The 24,221-nt window shown below is 42.5% G+C and overlaps 2 protein-coding genes across 2 annotated transcripts in view; one reads left to right on the top strand and one right to left on the bottom strand.

Moving 5' to 3' along the window:
- Positions 1-24,221, top strand: part of LOC108679845 (procollagen-lysine,2-oxoglutarate 5-dioxygenase 1-like) — a gene marked incomplete at its 5' end in the record, with an annotated part of 90,770 nt that overhangs the window by 903 nt on the left and 65,646 nt on the right. The window contains 8 exons of the mRNA XM_018168575.2: positions 33-196; positions 1,320-1,499; positions 2,938-3,035; positions 3,576-3,677; positions 4,438-4,569; positions 6,766-6,890; positions 9,908-10,009; positions 12,422-12,547. Coding sequence (XP_018024064.2) covers positions 33-196; positions 1,320-1,499; positions 2,938-3,035; positions 3,576-3,677; positions 4,438-4,569; positions 6,766-6,890; positions 9,908-10,009; positions 12,422-12,547 — 1,029 coding nt within the window. The remainder of the gene's footprint in view (positions 1-32; positions 197-1,319; positions 1,500-2,937; positions 3,036-3,575; positions 3,678-4,437; positions 4,570-6,765; positions 6,891-9,907; positions 10,010-12,421; positions 12,548-24,221) is intronic.
- LOC108679849 lies at positions 16,878-22,215 on the bottom strand. The gene is made up of 3 exons (XM_018168579.2): positions 20,426-22,215; positions 19,387-19,536; positions 16,878-17,455 (listed from the first exon to the last, which is right to left on the bottom strand). Exons 1-3 carry the CDS (start codon positions 22,055-22,057, stop codon positions 17,300-17,302), a joined length of 1,938 nt encoding a protein of 645 aa, XP_018024068.1. The 5' UTR covers positions 22,058-22,215; the 3' UTR covers positions 16,878-17,299.

The raw sequence follows: 24,221 nt of genomic DNA, 5'->3' as shown, positions 1-24,221 counted from the left end.
ACATCATGTTCCCCGACATCATGTTCACCCAGCTACGACGTGGTGTTCACGGGGGGCGCTGAAGAACTCCTACAGAAGTACCAGAAGCTGAAGGCGCGGGTGGTGTTCGGGGCCGAGACATCCTGCTGGCCTGATCCTTCACTCACCGACCTCTACCCCAGGGTATCCTACGGGTACAGGTTCCTCAACTCCGGAGGTGGGCACTAAATATGGAGTTATGTAACCCTGAGTTATTTACTTTTAAGTTATAGTATCTTTTCTGGAGTTATACAGCTCAAAGTTACCTGAGTTATGTACTTTCAAGTTATATTATCCCTTCTGGAGTTATACGTATAGTTCAAAGTTACCTGAGTTATATACTTTCAAGTTATATTATCCCTTCTGGAGTTATACGTATAGTTCAAAGTTACCTGAGTTATATACTTTCAAGTTATATTATCCCTTCTGGAGTTATACGTATAGTTCAAAGTTACCTGAGTTATATACTTTTAAGTTATATTTTCCCCATTAGGGTTAGATAGTTCAGAGTTATATTATCCTTCTGGAGATATACCTATAGTTTAGAGTTATTTAACCCTGAGTTATGTACTTTTAAGTTATAGTATCCCTATTGGAGTTAAATAGTTCAGAGTTATATTATCCTTCTGGAGTTATATGCTTTTCAGTTATATTATTCATTCCTATTATTCTTCCAGCCATACCTGTAATTGTTTTCAATAGATGCTGAAATAAGACTGTCAGAGATCGTTAATGGGAAGGTCACATTGAGTGGTTAACTTGGTTGCTAATGGGAAGCTCTCACCTAATGCCTAATTATGTTCTTAAAAGGAGAGGCTCTCCCTCGCATTATATTAAGCTCTTAACCATCTAATGCCTAATTAGTTTCTAATGTAGCGAACTTCCGCTTATACTTCTTTAACCTAATTAATTATTTAAATTGATGATACTCCTAACATCAACGAAAAAACGTTCATGTATATAAACAAGAAAAATTAAAACTATTCAGCGGAAATTATCTAATTCACAATTAGCTTTCTGTTAATGGGAACCCTGCTTTGTACCCCATTAACCCATTTCACCCCATTAACCCATTTCACCCCATTGCACCCCATTAACCCCATTTCACCCCATTAACCCATTTCACCCCCATGCACAGCATTTCACTCTATTAACCCATTTCACCCCATTTCACCCCATTAACCCATTTCACCCCATTAACCTATTTCACCCCATTAACCCCATTAACTTCCATCAACCCCATTAACCCCATTTCAGCGTATTAACCAATTTCACCCATTACCCCATTTCACCCCATTAAGGGTTCATGGGGGACGCGGCGACGCTGTACGACCTGGTCTCCCTGAATGGGCCGGTGCCCCCCGCCAGCGATGACCAGCTCTACTACTCAAAGATCTTCGTGGATCAAAAACTCAGGGAGAAATTTGGGATCAAACTTGACTCCCAGTGCAAGATCTTCCAGAACCTCAACCACAACTCGGGTACAAACTTTGTTTTCTTCCTTGAAGTTCAAGTTTAAAGTTTAAGTTTGGAGGGAATTTATGTAACCAATGGGATCAATTGTAATATTGCTAAAACGAATCTAACTTAAAAGTTAATTAAAAATAGAAGAAATATTTCTAACTAATGAGGTCAATGGAAATATTGCAGCTACGAATCTAACTTAGAAGTTAATTAAAAAAAGAGGAAATATTTCTAACCAATGAGATCAATGGAAATATAATTGGATCAGAGTAAATATTGCTGCCACGAACTTAAAAACTTAATATTAATAACTTAAAAAATACATGTAACACAGTTTAATACAAGCATGCGTTTTTTAACGAATTTCATTTTTTTGAACAGTTGGATCCTACATGTGCAATTTAAAGAAAATGATCCATTAGGTAATTTGATTTCAAGGATTTTATGGTCTTCCGACGCTTTTTTTTTAAATTTGCGTTAAATTCGGCGTGCGAATAAAAATTGAAATATTTTGTTCGTTATATTTTTTCTGTTTTCTATATAATTGTGTTGAAAAATCTCATTTGTTCTGTTTTATTATCAAGTTATGAAGTCATTGATTGAGCTTGAGTCAATTCGAAATGGACTGCATTCATTAAAATTTACCCTCATTTACCACGCCACTCTGTGCTCTCCCCCATACAATTTACCCTCACTTACCACGTCACTCTGTGCTCTTCCTCACACAATTTACCCTCGTTTACCACGTCACTCTGTGTCCTCCCTCACACAATTTACCCTCATTTACCACGTCACTCTGTGCTCTTCCTCACACAATTTACCCTCGTTTACCACGCCGCTCTGTGCCTTCCCTCACACAATTTACCCTCATTTACCACGCCACTCTGTGCTCTCCCTCACACAATTTACCCTCATTTACCACGTCACTCTGTGCTCTCCCTCACTCAATTTACCCTCGTTTACCACGCCACTGTGTTCTCCCTCACTCAATTTACCCTCGTTTACCACGTCACTCTGTGTCCTCCCTCACACAATTTACCCTCATTTACCACGTCACTCTGTCCTCCCCCTCACACAATTTACCCTCATTTACCCTCACTCTGTACTCCCCTCACACAATTTACCCTCGTTTACCACGTCGCTCTGTGCTCTCCCTCACACAATTTACCCTCATTTACCACGTCACTCTATGCCCTCAAGAATTTAAAAGCAAGGAAAACAGCCAATGAGAAGGCTGTTTGGCTGTTTTCTTTGCTTTTAAATTTCTGATAAACTTGCGATTTAAGCAATCTAGTGATTTTATTACTCTGTACTCTCCATCACACAATTTACCCTCACTTACCATGTCACTCTGTGCTCCCATCACACAATTTACCCTCACTTACCACGTCACTCTCCTCCCTCACAAAATTTACCCTCATTTACCCTCACTCTGTCCTCCCCTCGTCGCCACAGCGGACGTGTCTCTGAAGTTCAAGTCTGGCGACACGCGTCTCGTCAACACCGTCTTCCAGACTCGGCCTGTCGTCATCCACGGCAATGGTCCCTCCAAGGTGTGGCGACTGTCGGGCGACCGTGGGGCGACCGTTGTGGGGCGACTGTGGGGCGACGGTGTGATAATTGTGAAGCAACACTAGGGCGACTGTGGGGTGATTGTGGGGCGACTGTGGGGCGACGGTGTGATAATTGTGAAGCAACACTAGGTCGGCCGTGGAGCGGCCGTGTAGCCGCCGTGGGGCGACCGCGGGGCGACCGCGGGGCGACCGTGGGGGCAAATGTGTGGCAATGTTTTGACTGCGTCGACTATATGGCGACTGAGTGGCAAATACGTGGTAATTGGCAACTGTGCGGCAATTGTGTGACGTGTGTTGCGCAGGTGTTGCTCACGTGTGATGTGTGTTGCGCAGGTGTTGCTCACGTGTGACGTGTGTTGCACAGGTGTTGCTCACGTGTGACGTGTGTTGCGCAGGTGTTGCTCACGTGTGACATGTGTTGCGCAGGTGTTGCTCACGTGTGACGTGTGTTGCGCAGGTGTTGCTCACGTGTGACGTGTGTTGCGCAGGTGTTGCTCACGTGTGGCGTGTGTTGCGCAGGTGTTGCTCACGTCCCTCAGCAACTACCTGGCCAAGAGCTGGACGATGGACGAGGGCTGCCTCAGCTGCGCCGAGGGAAAGAAGGACATCTTCAATATCGACGTACGTTTAATTTTTTTTATATTCATTATTTTTTTTAGTAATTTTCAGTGAATTTAGGAATTTTAGTAAATTGAATTTAGGAATTTTCAGTAAATTTTGACCGATTTTCAGCAAATTTTCAGTAATTGTCAGTTAATTTTTGTCATTTTCAGTATATTTTTAGTAATTTTCAGTTAATTTTTACCGATTTTCAGTAATTTTTTTTTGTTATTTTCAGTAAATTTTTCTGTTATTTTCAGTAATTTTTTCTGTTATTTTCACTAAATTTGTCATTTATTTTCAGTACAATTTTTATTATTTTTTAGCAATATTTAGTAACTTTTTCAGTGATTTTCTGTGATTAATTCCTGTAATATTCGGCCATTACCCAAAGTAGTTTTTTTCATTATGGGTGCAAGTCGTTCTCCTTATCACGCGGGTTTTATCTTAAATATTTTGAAATTCATCAGATGAATTTCTGGAAATTTGTACTCATTTTTATTATGAAGTGGCTTTCCATTTTCCTGTCGATTTTTTTTTTTGCCGTTTATACTACAGTTTTCCCAGTTACTTAATATGTTATGTTAATATGTGTTATTATCTTAGCATTAACGATAAAGATTGTTAAACATATTAATAATAAATATTGTTAACCATATTAATAATAAATATTATTAACAATATTAATAATAAATATTGTTAACCATATTAATAATAAACATTGTTAACAATATTAATAACAAATATTGTTAACCATATTATTAATAAATATTCTTAACAGGACTCGGAGCTGCCGGTGGTGATGGTGGCGGTGTTCGTAGAGACGGGGACGCCGTTCCTGGAGGAGGCGCTGCAGAAGATAGCGCGTCTTGACTACCCTAAGACACGCATGCATCTGTTCCTGCACTCCCAGGTGTGTGCCTTCACCTAGTGCCTTCATCTAGTGCCTTCACCCTGTGCCTTCACCCTGTGCCTTCACCCTGTGCCTTTGTCTAGTGCCTTCACCCTGTGCCTTCACCAAGTGCCTTCACCCAGTGCCTTAACCTAGTGCCTTCACCCAGTGCCTTCACCCAGTGCCTTCACCCAGTGCCTTTGTCCAGTGCCTTTACCATGTGCCTTCACCCTGTGCCTTCACCCTGTGCCTTCACCCAGTGCCTTCACCCAGTGCCTTCACCCAGTGCCTTCACCCAGTGCCTTCACCCAGTGCCTTCACCCAGTGCCTTCACCCAGTGCCTTCACCCAGTGCCTTCACCCAGTGCCTTCACCCAGTGCCTTCACCCAGTGCCTTCACCCAGTGCCTTCACCCAGTGCCTTCACCCAGTGCCTTCACCCAGTGCCTTCACCCAGTGCCTTCACCCAGTGCCTTCACCCAGTGCCTTCACCCAGTGCCTTCACCCAGTGCCTTCACCCAGTGCCTTCACCCAGTGCCTTCACCCAGTGCCTTCACCCAGTGCCTTCACCCAGTGCCTTCACCCAGTGCCTTCACCCAGTGCCTTCACCCAGTGCCTTCACCCAGTGCCTTCACCCAGTGCCTTCACCCAGTGCCTTCACCCAGTGCCTTCACCCAGTGCCTTCACCCAGTGCCTTCACCCAGTGCCTTCACCCAGTGCCTTCACCCAGTGCCTTCACCCAGTGCCTTCACCCAGTGCCTTCACCCAGTGCCTTCACCCAGTGCCTTCACCCAGTGCCTTCACCCAGTGCCTTCACCCAGTGCCTTCACCCAGTGCCTTCACCCAGTGCCTTCACCCAGTGCCTTCACCCAGTGCCTTCACCCAGTGCCTTCACCCAGTGCCTTCACCCAGTGCCTTCACCCAGTGCCTTCACCCAGTGCCTTCACCCAGTGCCTTCACCCAGTGCCTTCACCCAGTGCCTTCACCCAGTGCCTTCACCCAGTGCCTTCACCCAGTGCCTTCACCCAGTGCCTTCACCCAGTGCCTTCACCCAGTGCCTTCACCCAGTGCCTTCACCCAGTGCCTTCACCCAGTGCCTTCACCCAGTGCCTTCACCCAGTGCCTTCACCCAGTGCCTTCACCCAGTGCCTTCACCCAGTGCCTTCACCCAGTGCCTTCACCCAGTGCCTTCACCCAGTGCCTTCACCCAGTGCCTTCACCCAGTGCCTTCACCCAGTGCCTTCACCCAGTGCCTTCACCCAGTGCCTTCACCCAGTGCCTTCACCCAGTGCCTTCACCCAGTGCCTTCACCCTGTGCCTTCACCCTGTGCCTTCACCCTGTGCCTTCACCCTGTGCCTTCACCCTGTGCCTTCACCCTGTGCCTTCACCCTGTGCCTTCACCCTGTGCCTTCACCCTGTGCCTTCACCCTGTGCCTTCACCCTGTGCCTTCACCCTGTGCCTTCACCCTGTGCCTTCACCCTGTGCCTTCACCCTGTGCCTTCACCCTGTGCCTTCACCCTGTGCCTTCACCCTGTGCCTTCACCCTGTGCCTTCACCCTGTGCCTTCACCCTGTGCCTTCACCCTGTGCCTTCACCCTGTGCCTTCACCCTGTGCCTTCACCCTGTGCCTTCACCCTGTGCCTTCACCCTGTGCCTTCACCCTGTGCCTTCACCCTGTGCCTTCACCCTGTGCCTTCACCCTGTGCCTTCACCCTGTGCCTTCACCCTGTGCCTTCACCCTGTGCCTTCACCCTGTGCCTTCACCCTGTGCCTTCACCCTGTGCCTTCACCCTGTGCCTTCACCCTGTGCCTTCACCCTGTGCCTTCACCCTGTGCCTTCACCCTGTGCCTTCACCCTGTGCCTTCACCCTGTGCCTTCACCCTGTGCCTTCACCCTGTGCCTTCACCCTGTGCCTTCACCCTGTGCCTTCACCCTGTGCCTTCACCCTGTGCCTTCACCCTGTGCCTTCACCCTGTGCCTTCACCCTGTGCCTTCACCCAGTGCCTTCACCCTGTGCCTTCACCATAAGCGCCACTACGCACCACTAAGCACCGCTACGCACCACTAAGCACCACTAAGCACCACTACGCACCACTACGCACCACTACGCACCACTAAGCACCACTAAGCACCACTAAGCACCACTAAGCACCATTACGCACCACTAAGCACCACTAAGCACCACTACGCACCACTAAGCACCACGTCTGCCGCAGGTTCCTAAGCATGGTGCGCTGCTCAGCAACTGGACGAAGGCGGCGACGAAGGCAGGCTACCTGAGCGTCACCCACGTCACCCATGACGACAAGCTCAAGGAGTGGCACGCACGCGCACGCGCTGTGTGGGTGATGGGTGATGTATACTGGGTGCTGTGGTGTGGGTGATGGGTGATTTATACGGAGTGCTGGGTGATGCGTGTTATGCTATGCTATATGTTATGCACAGGGTGTAGGTGCTATGTGGGTGATGGGTGATGTATACTAGGTATAGGTAGTGTGGGTGATAGGTGATGTATTACAGGGTGTAGGTGCTGTGTGGGTGATGAGTGATGTATACAGGGTGCTGTGTGGGTGATGGGTGATGTATATTGGGTGTAGGTGCTGTGTGGGTATTGGGTGATGTATACTGGGTGTAGGGGTTGTGTGGGTGATGGGTGTTGTATACTGGGTGCTGGGTGATGTGTGGGTGATGGGTAATGTATACAGGGTGTAGGTGCTGTGTGGGTGATGTGTGATATATACAGGGTGTTGGCGCTGTGTAGGTGCTGGGTAATGTGTGATGTATACAGGGTGTAGGTGCTGTGTGGGTGCTGGCTGAATATTGCTGTGTACTGGGTGTAGGTGCGTTGTGTGAAAGGCAGACAGAAATATGCTGGCCGGACTGGAGGTGATTCCCCCACCCAAGATGAACAAGACGCCAGGGAGCCGCAGTGTAGAACAAAACTGACTGACACCCGCGCTGAGCGGTAGAGATGAAATAACAAAGCATTTTCATCGGTGATGGGATCCTTTGGGGGAGCAGCCAGGATTCTGAAGGTCTCGGTGGGCGCCGTAACAAATATATAAATATACGGAACACGTCCAACGTTACATCCGGGACCCGAGGGCGGGGCGACCCGCCTAGCCACGACTCGGAGACGGAGGACGACGAAGGCGGCGTATCAGCGTGACCTGGGACTAGGAAGTCCCAAACTCGTCATAAGGTCATAAGGCGGTCGCCGTAACGTGTGTGAATATCTCGATAATATTATTACTTTCTTTATGAGAGCCGGCGGGCTAGATATCCTGTAAAAGAAGTGCCACGAGATGGCCTTGCCTTAACCTGATGAAAGCCTTCATAGAGCCGCGGTCCTGCAAGTTCCTACGCAGGACAAATTCTACCGGGAAGCTCAGCTCAAGGTCAACTCAGCCATTCACCCTATTCTGGTTGATAATGAGTACTTGGCTTGTCCAGCGTGTTGTGTAATGCAAAAGAAATGGTCGTGGCAAGTCAAGTGATGGTCCTAAGAACTACCTGTGGCCTTAGTTCCCTGAAAAACTGACTTATCAGCCGCTCAGTAGTCGTCACTACCGGGATGGGGAATTATAACAACAGAGCCTTCATTGATTGGTTTAGGGAACGGGTCAGAGACGATACGAAAGGAAGAATGGGGAGCCCAGATGAAGGTGGCAAGAAACTTCGAACATGCATATTCCTGTTGGGCGGATTAAGGAAGGACTCTTTTCTCAGTATGGACGTGATCGATTGGAGCCACTCTGAGTCATCCGGTGGTTAACCCCAAGGACGTACTCTGCAACGTCTTGAGGCTTGCAAAGGCGGTTAGGAGGCGATCGGATGCCAGATGGGGAAGCATGGCTATGGATTGTGCACTTGTAGTGGCAACGATGTTCTTTTCGAAAAGCCCCAAGTTGGTGCCTGCTAGGAATTTTAGTATGTGTGGGATTCTTGGCGCATTTGATACCGCGGAACGGACATGAAATGAGAACGTGTAGTGGGGTGTCTCAAGGGGCTCTCAGGATTTTTGGAGTTTTTTTTCAAAGCGATGATGCCCTTACAGATTTTGGCACAAGGATGTGGACGTGATTGATATATGTCAGGGATAAAAAGGGTGACGAAGGGCTTACCAGTTGCTATGGGCAATTTTTGGCGGTGAACCAGTCCTTCAGTCTGCCATTAGAAACGGACAAATTACAGGCCAGGGGCCGGATTATCGAAACTTCGTAACTTTTTGTACTTACGACAAAAAAGTTCTGTGGTACGTAAATTCACCCTAATTTTGGCATTATCAAAACTTTCGTACGCAAGTCTTAGCTAAAAGCCTAAATTTTTTTCCCGCGCAAATGTTTTTATAATACCACCGTTAGTATTACGTTGTCATAGCAACGCCACTCGTAAGTCGATTTTGCGTACTTACGAAGTTTTGATACGGCCCCAGAGCAGCGCTTGTGGGTGCAGGCGCTGCACCTGGAGCACAGGAAGGAGCTAGTATCCTTCACCGCCGGGCGGGCCCAACTAATAGGGCAGGTCTGGGTCTCCCCACGAAGATACAGCAGAGATCGGGGGCCAAGTATTGGGTGCTGTGGACTGTTTTCTGGCTGTAGTAGGTGTTGTGTGGGTGCTGTGGACTGGGTGGGTGCTATGGGCTTTGTGAAGACTGGGTGCGATGGGTTTTATAGTGGGTACTGTTGGCTGTTTTCTTGTTGCTGTATATTGTATGATATCTAGGGGGTGGTAGGTTTTGTGCGCTGGGTACTGCAAACACCGCAGTAGATACTGAGGACATCACTGCAGATTTTGCGGACACTGCAGTAGAGACTGCGGACATGACAGTAGACACTGTGTATGCCGCAGTAGATACTGCGGACATACAGTAGACACTGCGGACACCGCAGTAGATACTGCGGACATGACAGTAGACACTGTGTATGTCGAAGTAGGTACTGCTGATACCTCAGTAGATCCTAGGGGCATCACGGTAGATACTGTGAACATAACAGTAGATACTGCGGACACTGCTGTAGAGACCGTGGATCTCATTTTAGATACTGCAGGCATCGCAGTAGGTAATGGTGACCCCGCTGTAGTTACTGCGGACGGAGCATGCATTAGCCACTGAACACTCAATATTTTGTATCAAGAGTTGGGTCATGATATTTATGCGAACATCTTACACCATTAAAGTTATAATATAATCAATCATACTCGTATCGGTAATCGATCAACGAATGGCATGGGTACATGAGCTAGTATGCCTGTAATAATGGCCATTAAGTATGAGATATTAAATTAATACTAATAATCAAATTACTGATTTTAATCAAATTAACTACAATAATTAAATTGATGATCATTCCACAGCACCGAATGCCTGGCGGTGGCGTGCGACGCGCTCTTCTCCGTGGATGGCGACGTGCATCTCGACAACCCCGACACTCTGAAGCTGCTGCTGCACCACAACAGGTACCGTGTTGTCATGCTGCTGTGCTGTCGTGCTGTGTAAGATGTGTAGTACCATCCTGATGTGTGGTACCATCCTGATGTGGGGTACCATCCTGCTGTGTAAGATGTGTGGCAAGCCACCATGACACTACTGGACAAAGCTAAGTCCAAACAGCGAGGAAAGCAAAAACCAAGCTCTTCTGATCGAGTCCGAGCCTGAGTTAGTCATGGGAAGACCCGGGGAAGTGATCCCCAGAAACTTCCCAAAACACCCCTCAGGCCAGCCACAATAGAGTTTAATGCTGCAGTATGATGATTTGTGGTGTGTCAAAGGCCGTTGACATTAACATCATTAACATCATATGTAATCAAGGTTTTTGATATGGTCGTACCTTTTAAGGTTGGTACAGTACATGGAGGAAGCTGACCGTTTCAACAGAAGACAAAACGGTTTCAGGCGAAATCGTTTATGCTTGTCCCAGTTACTGAAGCATCACCACCAAATTTTGATCTTATTAACCAATTCGGTCGGCGTGAATGTAGTGCTTTTCTGGAAGCTTCTGAAAAGTTGACAAAGTAATACTCATCATAAAAATAAGAGGAATGGGGGCCGGAGGAGAATTGTTCGCATGGATCCGCAACTTCCTATCTGATAGACTACAAGCTGTCGTTGTTGGAGGCTCGAGATCGAGCGAAGCGAAGGTGAAGAGTGGAGTACCATAGGGAACGGTACTCAGCCCTATCCTCTTTCTCATCCTCATCGCCGACATAGACGTGCCAGTGAACCACCACATCTCGGCATCGTCATTCGTGGACGACATCAGGGTACTGATGACTATTATGGACAGGACGTGGCGAGAAATTAAAAGAAGACTTATTTGCAATACATGACTGGGAGCAAGTGAGCAACATGCAATTAAACGGTCCTGAGATACAGAGGTCAAGATGCTGGAACACCGCTACATGACACCTGACGGCACGGAAATCGAAGAGAAGTAATTCATTCGCGATCTCGGAGTGTTGATAAATACTCAGGTTAAGTTTAGTGATCACATAGCGGTAATAACTGCAAGAGGCAGGCTACAAATCATGTGGATCTTACTGAAGTTCAGAACAATAGGAGCGGAACCGATGATCTCGATCTACAGAGCCCTGTTGATTCCTATCTTTGAATACTGCTGCCAGCTTTGGACCCCATTCACGTCGGGAACAGCGCGGCAATTGGAATCGATCCAGCGGGATTGCTTCCAGCTGAACTATTGTGGGAGCTGAACTATTGTGACATACCTGGACGAAAAAAGGTAGAATGCTAGGAGATACGCTTATTACGAAACAAAGCTGCGTTCAAGTTTCAATCTCAGCGGAAAGATCCTATTCCTTGGTGGGACCGAGGCTGTTCAATGCCTTGTCAATAAAGCTGAGAATGGGGGAGTTCGCCCAGTAGGCCTTCAGGAGACGCCTTGACTGGTCAAGTGCTCATGATCTGTCATGTCAGCATTCAGATGATACCTTGTAAGCATTCAGATGATATCATGTCAGTATTCAGCTCATAAGAAAGGGTAATGCTGCAGAATGATGAATGACGTCATGTAGACTTTTTGTTAGGTGCCACCACTATGTACAAGCAAGCAAAACAAAAATAGGCACCACTTTGTACAAAAACTGGCACTATTCGTTTAACCTCGGTCGGGGAAGTAGAATGATTAAGTTCTTTATTACTACAATTATTGACAACATTCAAACTTTCAACTAGATTTGTCTTCGAATAAATCAAATTGCAACTGATATGGCACTAAAAAACATCCCGGATTGATTGTTAAGATAAGGTGATGATCGATGGCCTCTAGACACTAGGTGATTACAAGAGGTGATTTGAAAGACTGGGGTCTCTATTATCTCCTGTCTGTATTGATGCTATGCTAATTAATTATTCACTGATCTTCCATCTGTTGTTCAAAATTCACCAGATTCAACACTACTTATTTTTCACTCGCACATTTCCTCTCATACCCACTCTTCAACTGACCCACTTCATCGCTCTCTCTGACCCACCTCCTCTCATACCCACCCTTCTCTCACCCACCTCCTTTCATACCCACCCTTCACTCACCCACTTGATCGCTCTCTCTCTGACCCACCTCCTCTCATACCCACCCTTCTCTCACCCACTTCCTCTCATACCCACCCTTCACTCACCCACTTCCTCTCATACCCACCCTTCACTCACCCACTTGATCGCTCTCTCTCTGACCCACCTCCTCTCATACACACCCTTCACTCACCCACTTCATCGCTCTCTCTCACCCACCTCCTCTCATACCCACCCTTCACTCACCCACTTGATCGCTCTCTCTCTGACCCACTTCCTCATATACCCACCATTTTCTCACCCACTTCATCGCTCTCTCTCACCCACCTGCTGTGGTCCCCCAGACCCATCCTGGGGGCGATCATGACTCGCTTGGGGCGCGCGTGGTCCACCTTCTGGGGGGCGGTCACCCACGACGGCTTCTACGCGCGCTCCACGGACTACATGGAGATTGTCAACGGCAACAGGAGGTACGTGTATGGCAACAGCAATGGCAACGGCAACAGGAGGTACGTGAACGGCAACAGCAACGGCAACGGCAACAGGAGGTACGTGAACGGCAACAGCAACGGCAACGGCAACAGGAGGTACGTGTATGGCAACAGGAGGTACGTGAACGGCAACAGGACTACATGGAGATTGTCAACGGCAACAGGAGATACGTGCACGGCAACAGCAACGGCAACAGGTACAACAGCAATTATGCTGTTGTTAGCAACGGCAACGGCAACGGTAGGTGGACAACAGCAACGGCAACGGTAGGTGGACGGCAACAGGAGGCAAGTGTACGGCAACGGCAACAGGAGGTAGGTGAACGGCAACAGGAGGATCGTAAACGGCAACAAAAGAATCGTCCATGGCAAGAGCAACAGCGGCAACGGTAACGCAAGATGCGGACCACTTACGGACATTACGGACATTTTCTACAGCGAAATTACGGACATTTTTTTACAGCGAAATTAAGAACATTTGTTACAGCGAAATTGTTAACATTTTTTATTGCGAAATTAAGAACATTTTTTACAGCGAAATTACGGACATAATTTACAGCGAAATGAAAAACTTTTTTTACAGCGAAATTACGGACAAATTAACCGCGAAATTTTTGACGCGTTTACAGGTGTCGCCAGATTATTATAGCTGATGTTATCCAATGCTATTATTTCATCTAATGGTAAATAATGGTTTCTTAAAGACTGCATATGATTATAAAATGTTCTCCTATCTATTCAAAATTTGCGTATTAATTTTGAGTACCGTTTTAATATTGAGTAATATTATGGATATTGCATTGCAATGCCAGTCATCATTGATCAACATTGCTCGCCCTTATTTTCACAGATTATGAATATCTTACACCTTTTAGATGTATTATCATCATGAATGCCTTTTATTTTTTAGATACCATTTATTATACTCGTATATACCTTGCCCAGTGCATGATTACTTGACGCCGTTGATGTAGACGCCGGCAGTAATAGAGTATTTAAATAACGGTTAAATTAAATTATTCAACTGAGTGTGAAGTAAAGTGCGAAAAATTCTGATCTCTTATTGGTCTTTGCTTCTTTGAAAGTTTAATTTCATTACATGGAGAATTAATTATGTTATTAAACTTTTGAAGTGGATAGCAGACCATCAAATGAGACACACATTTAAACTTGTGAGCCACACATATTGGATCCCATTAGAAAAATGAATCCAAATCTCTGTTTTTTCATATATTCTATTCACTTTTTATATGTAATTTTTTGAAAGTTGATTTTTTATATAGCTCATTTTTTCGCTTTTTACATTTTTTATTTGAATATGCGTTGCGTTTATAATTGAAAATAATATGTCTTTGCGTGCATCGTTTTTTAGCGACTTGAAAAAATTTATTTTTCCTGGAATGCAATAAGAAATTTTGAGTTTTTCTGATGGTTACGGGCACGAAAAAAATGAATATATAAATTTTTGAATTTTAATGAAACTTGGACCACGATCACAGTATTATTATTCCGAGCATTAGAAACGATATCGTCGGGAAGAAAGCTTTTGAATAGGCATTGCATAATATTGTAAGGTTTCCTTTTAATAATATATGTATAATATGTATATAATATATGTAATAATATATAAAATATAATAATATGATATTAAAACATTTCCTTATAATAATATTTAATAACCTCGGTCATTCATGTAAGGTTATTATATATAAAATATAATATATTATTTTCCTTTATTAAATGGGAAGAATATCTGGTAAAAATTTTTTATAGCCCATTCGAAGGGTGGAACTTCAAAACCCGAACGTTTTTTAAGAATTTATTTCCGTTTGATACCTTTTAAATTGAGTGAACCTTTCGAGGTTTCGGAAGACCAAGTAAAATGCTGTTAAAAAATTTCAATTTAGTGAAAACAACGTTGAAAATTTAGTTGAGTTTGACGTTCAGGTAAAACCAGTGAAATTCGCTGCCGAAGCTTGAATGATTGGCTATAAATTTATTAATTCCAAAATTCTCGATTAAGTAACGATATTTGTGACCCCGTAGCTACAGTATTCATATTTTTGTGCAATTCTTTTGTGAGTTTAGAACTAAATTTGTTATTATTGCTTTTTGCGATCTAACTTTGTTTCGAAAATTGTTTTTCAGTGGCTATATTTCGAGTAATTTTTTATATCAAATAAGATCCCGTTATCAAAATGTATGCATAATTTTTTGAAATGCATTATTGCAATAGACACGTGCTAGGCATATGTCATCATTTTAATTTTCTTTAAATTTAAATATTCGGGCCTGCTATTTGTGTTGTCTTATTTAAACTTGTCTAAATTTATATTCAGTAAACTTTCGTTTCGGGATAAAAAGGACAAATTGAAAATATTCTGTTTTTAACACGTTGACTACGTATTGGTACATATGCGTACCACGAAATGTATTTCTCCAGGACGTAGTGGTACATAATTCAGGTTGCCTAAAATTGGCCAAATCCGAGAACAAAAAAGGCCAAAAAAGGCCGATAATTCAATATATATTTTCCTAAAATTGGCCAAATCCGAGAACAAAAAAGGCCAAAAAAGGCCGATAATTCAATGTATACTAGTTTATTTGTAGATTCCGCTTTGAAAATTCCATTTATTTTCTTTTTGCAGTATCTAAAATTTAATTAAGAAGTACCCCTATCATAAATTTTAGCCGGCCAACGCAATTGAGAAAAACTAAATCACGGAATTTGTCCGGAAAAAATGACCGTCTGGCAACCCTGCTTGAAAAAAGTACAAAAAAATGAAATAATAGTACAAGATGAAGCAATCGTAGTCAACGTGTAAAACTGCCAACTATGATTTTCATTTAAAAGACGCAAAATATGTATTTTTTATTTTAAAAAGAGTAAAATGGGAGTTTGACAGTGAATGCAGGTTTATACATATATTTATTTGATTAGCATACGTTAATTTTATTGATATTAATGGGATCCGGGATGACGGGATTCCTAAATTGCCGGTATTATCGATTCCGGAAAATTAATGCATGGCTAACCTCCTACATATAACATAACATGTATAATGTGTACCTACTAAAAAGATATTATACGAATTGATGTTCTAAATTAAAAACTAAAACTAAACATTTCCGTTGCACGAAACAATTTATTACTCATTATTATTACCCAAAATCAAGATTCTTATTATTAGCTATCAATAGATTATGAAAATTGGGTTTTCTTCATTCGCGAAATTGTATTCCTTGTATACAATGTTAAAATTACTATCTATTTATCAATTATACATGATGTTTAAAGCAGTTCAGCTTTGTCAACCACAAATGCTGATCACCAAATTCTTCTCGATGTAAAATCCCGTTGGCAGAAGACAGCATGATGTATAACATTACATTAAAAATTACCATAAATCAGTCTACTAATTCATACAAAATACGCATTATTCATAATAATAATATTTAGTCCCTATTCATTAGTAGCTGCCAGTGTTTTAGCATTGATTAATTGTAGTAAGATAATTTGGAGTTTAAAACCGACTCTTTATTGGTTTCGGTTGTTTCCTGAGAACAATATCTTTGAGTATTTATAAATATTTCATAATCCATCAAACAATTGTTTAAAAAGTTGTTAAAAGGACACTAAAAACGTAAAGAAAATTTCTGACACGACCAGAAGCTGACTAAGCATTGAGAGGTTTTAGGTTGAAATCTTAATTAATATGACACCTTTGCGGGCCGTGAGATAACAATCTTTTTGATTACAATACTGTAGTTTAGTTAAATATTGTTAATGCCCAGAACTTAATTTAAACCAACAGTTCAAGCTGCTTAGTGGGTTCTGATGGAGAAACATAACGTAGCTCCCAGTGAAAACCCAACGATTGAAATTGCAAAAACATGAAGTTTTACTTACAAGTAAAGTGAACGGTGTGGTTGACATTACTTCAGTGACGTTTAAAATGTTTCATGCATGCTTTACTAAAGAAATACGCTTTGAAACACTAGACAATTAAACAGAATATTTACGGTCACTCACTATTTGAGATACTCTAGAGATACTCTACGCTAAAGTTTTCAAACTCCAGAGAGAGAACTCTTTAACTAAACATAATAATTGCTACAAGCTGCAGATATTCTCAGAATTCAAGATATTTTATACATTCCATAATTATGCCTTAATATGTACGCTATTCAACTTACTATGCGCCCTACATACGTTGTGCATACGCTAAGATATGTGACGCTGGTAGCACAGTTGAATTCGGCTTAAGAAAACAACCTTTAATAATTGCCATTGTTCAATATAATATTTCATGATAGTAATAATTAATTCATCATAAAATAAATTATAATTATTACCCATTAATAGCTGTCAATGTAACCTAATAGGTACAGGCTTATAACCCCATAATATATTCTTTATTTTTTAACATACAGAAGCAACACAGCACGACTCAATAGAAAGAAAAAAACATGCTATTGGGTAATAAAACCTTCCAGGTGAGAAGCCCATATAAGCTAAGAATAATAACTACAATTGACAATAATAATTATTATTAAAAATAAATGAGGTTCAGTTGAACTCTGCGAGGTATGTGGTTCAATTGTTCAATATAATATTCCACTAGAATAATAATATATTCATAATAACAAATTTACATTTATTACCATTTAGCCTAAATGTTGATGTAACCTAAAAGGTATAGGCTTATAACCCCATAATATATGTGAGGTTCAGTTGAACTCGGCGAGGTATGTGGTGCGGAAGGCACGGCTGTCCATAGCGTACATGTTGTTGGCGTGGCACTCGTAGATGCCAGCGTCCGCCTGCGACGCGGGGTCGATCTCCATCTTACTCTTCAGCTTTTGGCCTCTGGTCCACTCGTGCAACTGGGGGAACAAGAGGTCTTAGGGTGCACTCGTGCAGCTGGGGGAACAAGAGGTCTTATGGTCCACTCGTGCAGCTGGGGGAACAAGAGGTCTTAGGGTCCACTCGTGCAGCTGGGGGAACAAGAGGTCTTAGGGTTCGTTCGTGCAGCTGAGGGAACAAGAGGTCTTAGGGTCAATTCGGGAAGCTGGGTGAACAAGAGATCTTAGGATCCACTCGTGCAGCTGGTGGAACAAGAGGTCTTAGGGTCCATTCGTGCGACTGGGGGAACAAGAGGCCTTAAGGTTCATTCGTGCAGCTGGGGGAACGATAGGTCTCAGGGTCACTTCGTGCAACTGGGGGAACGAGAGGTCTTAAGGTTAATTCTTGAAGCTGGGGGACAACAAGTGTTGGGGGTATTTGGATCCATTCGAACAACTAGGGAACAAAAGGTCCTATAGGGCCCATTCGTGCAGCTGGACGAATAAGAGGTTTTTAGATATCGGACAGCTGGAGGAACAAGAGGTCTTTGAGATATTCGTGCAACTGAATGAACAAGAGGTCTTTGGGATATTTTTGCAGCTGGTGGAACAAAAGGTCTTAGGGATATTCGTGCAGCTGGAGGATCAAGAGGTCTTCGGGTCCATTCGTGCAGCTGGAGGAACAAGAGGTCATAGGGTCCATTCGTGCAGCTGGAGGAACTAAAGGTCTTAGGGTCCATTCTTGCAGCTGGAGGAACAAGAGGTCTTAGGGTCCATTCATGCAGCTGAATGAATAAAAGGTCTATGGGATATACGTTCGTGCAGCTGGGGGAACAAGAGGTCAATGGGTTCATTAGTGCAGCTGTGGGAAAAAGGGGCTGACTTTAATTCTAGTTTATGAGCACAAATGACGTTAGGTTAATTTACACATTCCGCCTTCTGATGTTCCCTTCTGCAATAAAAATTTTCGAGAGTAATGCTCTCATTCCCATCGGCAAAAAGGCAGTTTGGGAAACTTTACTTGCGCAATTTCGGTTACCAGAAAATATTTTCTCTGAGTAAGCCGCGAACTTTTTTCTCAACAGTTTTGTATAAAAAGTCCCGGAATTAATGGATTTGTATATATGCATTTATGACAAGAAAGAGAATTATTGTAACTTATGAATTGGGTTTTAGATATAAAAACGAATGGTTTTGACGGAATTGCTGCTGCCAGGATTCGTTGACTGCATTCTCATTTATTGGAGATGATGATTACAATGATGATTCCCAGGACTTGTCACCAAGGTTTTGGCACGAACAACATTAGCTACAACTAATGCATCAGGTTACAAAACGGCAAAATTAGTCATTTTGATCAAAGTCCTGACCCTATAGTCTTTAACGATCCTTGTGCATAGTTCTAACGTCCTTAATGCAGGCAAAGTCCTTAACGGTCATAGTCCTGGGCCCATACTTTCAAAAAAGTTAAGAGATCGTATGTTCATTAGCCAATAATTGACGGCCTTTCAAGCAAAATCCACCAATCATAGACAAGAAAATCGAGCGTTAGTACCTACGTTCACTTAGCGAGTTTTGAATGTATGGCCCCAGACCTTATAGTCCTTAACGATTCTTATGCATAGTTCTAACGTCCTTAGTGCATGCACAGTCCTTAACGGTCATAGTCCCCTATCTAAATTTTGAGCTGGTGGCGATCGTGAATTAGGTACCGCCTAGGACTCGGGCCGCACGTAAATCAGTTCTCTATGTCCGCTTCGGCTCAGGGTTCGAAGGGCAGCCTCTGAGCAGCTTGCTAGCTCGGTATGACTCGGCTCGGCCTGCTCTTCTCATACTCTGAGGCGACTATAAAGTCGGAAAGGAGAACTGATTTTGATCGGATGGCTCAGCAGACCCAGAATGACTCTGCGCCGAGTGTAACAACTATTCGGCCGAACCCTAGGCGGTCCCCGAATTTAATTGGGGATCCTGACCTGCATGTACTTGTGGGCGTAGAGTTCGACGCCGTCCTTAAACCAAGTTATTTGTGGCAGAGGGTTACCCCGCGCCACGCACAGGAAGACGATCTTGTGTCCCAGCACGTACTGGAAGTTGAAGTGAGATGCCTTGGTGATGCGGGCACCCTGCGTGGGGGAGGGGGGATGTGCACTTAAAAAATGCGTTAGATGATTAATATATACTAAAACTCGTAGAAATGAGCACGTTTGTAAAAATGTATAAGGCTTTGTTCAAACAGCGATTGATCATGAGTGATCATGTTCAAACAGCCTTTGTACATATCATGATCCAGTTTGGCCCGGCAAAAGGACGTATCACTGACTACGTGCGCTTTTGCTTGTGCTATTGGTAAGACTGTGTCAATATGTGGACAATATTGTGTCCACTTAGTGACAAAATATGGTGTCAATATACACACAATATTATGTCCAATGTTGTCCACAATATTGTGTGTGTCACTATGTGGACAGTGTGTCAGCATGCGGACCATTGATTTGTTTGAGTGTTTGCATGATATGAGTAACGTGGTAACCAAATTCTGAGGTATCCTAAGGTTACTTGGAAATAAATGGAAAAATAATGAAGCATTCCTTAATGAATTAGTGAGTAAACTGGAGAATATTCAAACAATCAAGAATTTTTAACTAATTTTCGTTGTTGGAAATAGTGACGGCGTTTCTTACCTTTGCATTTTACTAAAAAACTGTTCTTTGTCGTTGAGAATTAAGAGACCTGATAAATCATTCAGACTTTTTGTCTCCATGTTTGGAAGGCCTAAGTTCAAATCAAGGGTCAAGTTTATTATAGAGCTAATTTGTATAAAATTTTATCAAATTCCAATATTTCGGTTATTGCAGTATATCATGGAGGAATTTCAAATCAACTTTGCTAGGGACTTCAAATCAAGAATTCAGGCTATTATAAGTCTTATTTTTGATTTAATCTTATTGTAATCTTATTTAATTATAATCTTATTATAGTCTTATTAATAATCTTATTTAATAAATCTCCAACCTTGGGGTTATTGTAGTATTTCTTGGAGGTTTCGGTTTTGTATTTGCCGTCGATTGGGATCCGTCCCCGCGAGGGCGGGGGAAGCTTGGCAATGTTTCCCCCACTCACAATTCTTCCCCCAGCCCATGCCATGCTACAGCCACACCCCCCATGAGGGTTGCCTGCTGGGGCCTTTTGTGCAATTCTCGCCGTCAATTTTCTGCTGTACTCGCGTATAATTCGTTGTTTATTAATCTTCAAGACATTTAGTATGGGTTTATCCAACCTTTTCTGGTAATTTTTGATTAATACTTGTTGTTTATTGATCTTCAAGACATTTAGTTTGGGTTTATCCAACCTTTTCTGGTAATTTTTGATTAATACTTGTTGTTTATTGATCTTCAAGACATTTAGTTTGGGTTTATCCATCGTTTTCTGGTAATTTTTGATTAATACTTGTTGTTTATTGATCTTCGAGACATTTAGTGTGGGTTTATACATCCTTTTCTGGTACTTTTTTATCGGTACACGTTGATTATTGAGCGTTAGAACATTGCTTGAATTATTTTCTGATCCTTTTCGCAGTTTTTCTTTCTTCGTCTTGAAGTTTATTTCTCTCTTCAAATAGAGATTATTTACTCCGTTGCACTTAGAAGGAATTTTTCGAGTTAACATATCAAGAACTTCCACATTTATTTGGTAACTGTGTTCGACTGATAAGTCGGATCTTAAGCCGACCGAATTACTGAGTCCGTTACCATAATGCGATACCAGGTACGGTAACGTTCCAAGATTCGATGTTCGATAATGTTGGAATGGCTTAGTCAAACCTAGTCCAGTTTCCCGTTGTGAAAATCCGAATGTTTTTAATCCAGTTTTTGAACTCCGAAGCAGCATAATTTCGAATGAATCCGTTCCATTTTCTCGAAGATTTTGTACTTGGTTATGGTGGTGGAGTTTAGTGTAAGAATATTTACGATTCCTACCCCTTCGAATGAGCATCTCCAGGAAACGTTCACTTAAAACTGGACTGGTTGTTGTCGGGAATTGTGTACATGACATCCTGCCATGTCTTTCTTTCGCCAAATTTGGTGCTTGACGCTGAAAATTTATTGCTTCATGGCTGGGCAAAATTGAAAAGAAGTCACCGTCTCCTGGTAAATCTCCTAAATTACAAAATGGGTTTCCTAAAGTAATGATAAAAATTGCCAATATGATTAGGAATTTTACGTGCGTTTTGAGCGGACGTCTCAGACTTTTGTTAATGGAATGACAAACGCTTCTTCCATGCATAAAATGTCTTTCCGAGAATTCCCGAGTCGAATTTTTGGTTCTTTGAACTTGATCGCAAGGTGAAGATACTTTAATCGGTTCTGTTCTTGAAACTGCAGCATCAACTGGCGTTATTAGTCCACCAAAATGGCTGGCCTGCGATGGTTGTGCATTTTGAGTATGTTTTGAATTTGGAAAATATGCATTAACTGATATTTTCGAGTTTTTAGTGCTTCTGCGTAGTGAAGATTGCGAGCGAACTTTGCGTGGGAGTGAACTTGGATGGAAAATGCAGACTGGCTTCGCTTTTGCTGAGCCTGTAAAGACGCTGTAGTCGATATCTTCAGAAATATTTTGTTTTTTGTTTGCTTGGCAAATCATTTTCTGTCTGCTCCGTGATGATAATAAATGCCCCCATTTAATTAAGTGAAAAAAAATCTGTAAAAATACGTTATTATTTTAAAACTTTCCGGGAATTAATGACCAGCAAACAATGAAGTCTTTTGTTTTTAAATGCAATTTTCACAGGAAAAATGTAAATATCTTACTCAACCGTTCCAATTAGACGTTTGATCACTGAAACACAACACGTATTTAGATAAATCTCAGCTAATTAATGCGTGAAACGGTAGTTACGTATTCAGCATGCAAGACTTCTTGGATATTGTTCTTGATTCTTTTGTAGTTGTTTGAATAAGTTCAATACACTGTAAACAACATTTAAAACGCTTTCTTCCATATGTCATTCATTTCTAAGTCTTAATTTATTCGTTTATTTTTATTTTACGTTAAAGTTTTTGCGCCTTTTCCAATTGTTTTTTTTTCGGCAAATGCTCCCATTAATCACGCAGAATTTCACTGGTAAAAATGTCTATGAATTCCTTGATTTTTATGTCTGGTTTTATTCATAACAAAAATATATTCAAGGATATTATTATGGCCTTAATTTGATAACAACCTATAAGATCTCCGTTGGCTTGAAGCTCTTAAAAATAAATCGGAAAAAGTTTAAAAAAGCGAACTTCTGAAGCTTGAGTTTGGTTATTGGAAGCTGAAGTTTGATACTGTAGCTCCTGATTATTATTGAAGTTTAATATTGTTTCTAACAATTAGTGAGAAACATTATAATAGAGGCTGGTCTCTTGGAACTTTAATATATAATTTGTCAGGAGAAATATAATGAGAACCCTTATAATATACTTTTAACAAATGAATTATTTATGTACGATACTAGTATTACTGGTTCTGCTTCAAATTGGTATCGCAAATACTAATGGCGAACTTGAACATTTGCATTCAACCGCCCTTGGACCTTTGGACCTTATGTTTCACGTGGTATACACAGCGAATTTTCTCATGGTATACACAGCACAACCCGTGTTTCACTCACCGTAAATCAGAAAGTAAAGATACGGCCGTAATGTAAATTTGTCCGCGTTTTCTCGGCGTAATACACAATGGGCAAACCAGTGCCGTATTACTTAAGTGGTTAGAAAATGAACACGGTTGTAATGTAACTGTACCTAGAGATACACGGTGCAATATACAATGTGCACCGTATTACCTACGTGGTTAGAAAATAAACACGGCCGTAATGTAACTGTACCGAGAAATACACGGTGTGCAAACCAGTGCCGTATTGCCTACGGGGTTCGAAAATAAACACGGCTGTAATGTAACTGTACCGAGAAATACACGGTGCAATATACAATGTGCACCGTATTACCTACGTGGTAGGAAATGAACACGGCCGTAATGTAACTGCACCTAGAGTTGCACGGTGCAATATACAATGTGTGAACCAGCTCTGTATTACCTACGTGATCTACACAGAGACTGGTTGAGGTCTGTGTCAGGGGCTGCTTCAGCCGCCACAGGATGCTGGTTGTTAGGCTCGTCATCCTTTATTTTGGCCGGGGCTTTGTCCTTCTCTTATCGTGCAATTGACATGATGAAGACGTGATTTATCCTGTGAAATCCGCCCCCTAACGATTAGCTTGACCATGTTCACCCATGAAATGTAAGAAAAATCACCATTAAATCGTGCAATTGACGTGATGAAGTGATTTATCCTGTGAAATCCGCCCCCTAACGATTAGCTTTGCCATGTTCACCCATGCACTGTAAGAAAAATCACCATTAAATCGTGCAATTGACGTGATGAAGTCGTGATTTATCCTGTGAAATCCGCCCCCTAACGATTAGCTTGGCCATGTTCACCCATGCACTGTAAGAAAAATCACAATTAAACGGTTATTACCGGCGTTTCAGTAACCGGCAGGCACGTAAAAATAAACACCGTGTTGCCGTTTTTATTCCAATTTTACACTAGAAACCCGAGTATCCTCTGAAAAACGGCAAAACGGTTTATTTTCATGGGGCGGCTTGTTTCTAGAACGTCGTTAAGACCGTTTTTTCACTGTTTTTTTCGAACAGTGCAGCATCTGAGTTAGTAAATATACTTACTATGGATGCGACTAAGATTTTTTGGTTATAAAAACGCTCGTCTATGATTGTTGGATGTGCAATCAGCTAATCCACTGAC

The sequence above is a fragment of the Hyalella azteca genome, unplaced genomic scaffold, assembly GCF_000764305.2.
Source record: "Hyalella azteca isolate HAZT.00-mixed unplaced genomic scaffold, Hazt_2.0.2 contig10027, whole genome shotgun sequence".
In the NCBI taxonomy this organism is placed as follows: Eukaryota; Metazoa; Arthropoda; class Malacostraca; order Amphipoda; family Hyalellidae; genus Hyalella; species Hyalella azteca.
This window is presented reverse-complemented; position numbering and strand designations above follow the sequence as displayed.

Bases quoted from the DNA above. Each gene is read 5' to 3' on its own strand.
- LOC108679849 (XM_018168579.2), bottom strand. From the start codon at position 22,057: ATGATTTGCCAAGCAAACAAAAAACAAAATATTTCTGAAGATATCGAC. The intron at 19,537-20,425 runs GTTGGAGATTTA...TCCCCCACGCAG, and splicing joins AATACTACAATAACCCCAAG to GGTGCCCGCATCACCAAGGC. The intron at 17,456-19,386 runs GTCAGGATCCCC...TTGTTCCCCCAG, and splicing joins ACGCCCACAAGTACATGCAG to TTGCACGAGTGGACCAGAGG.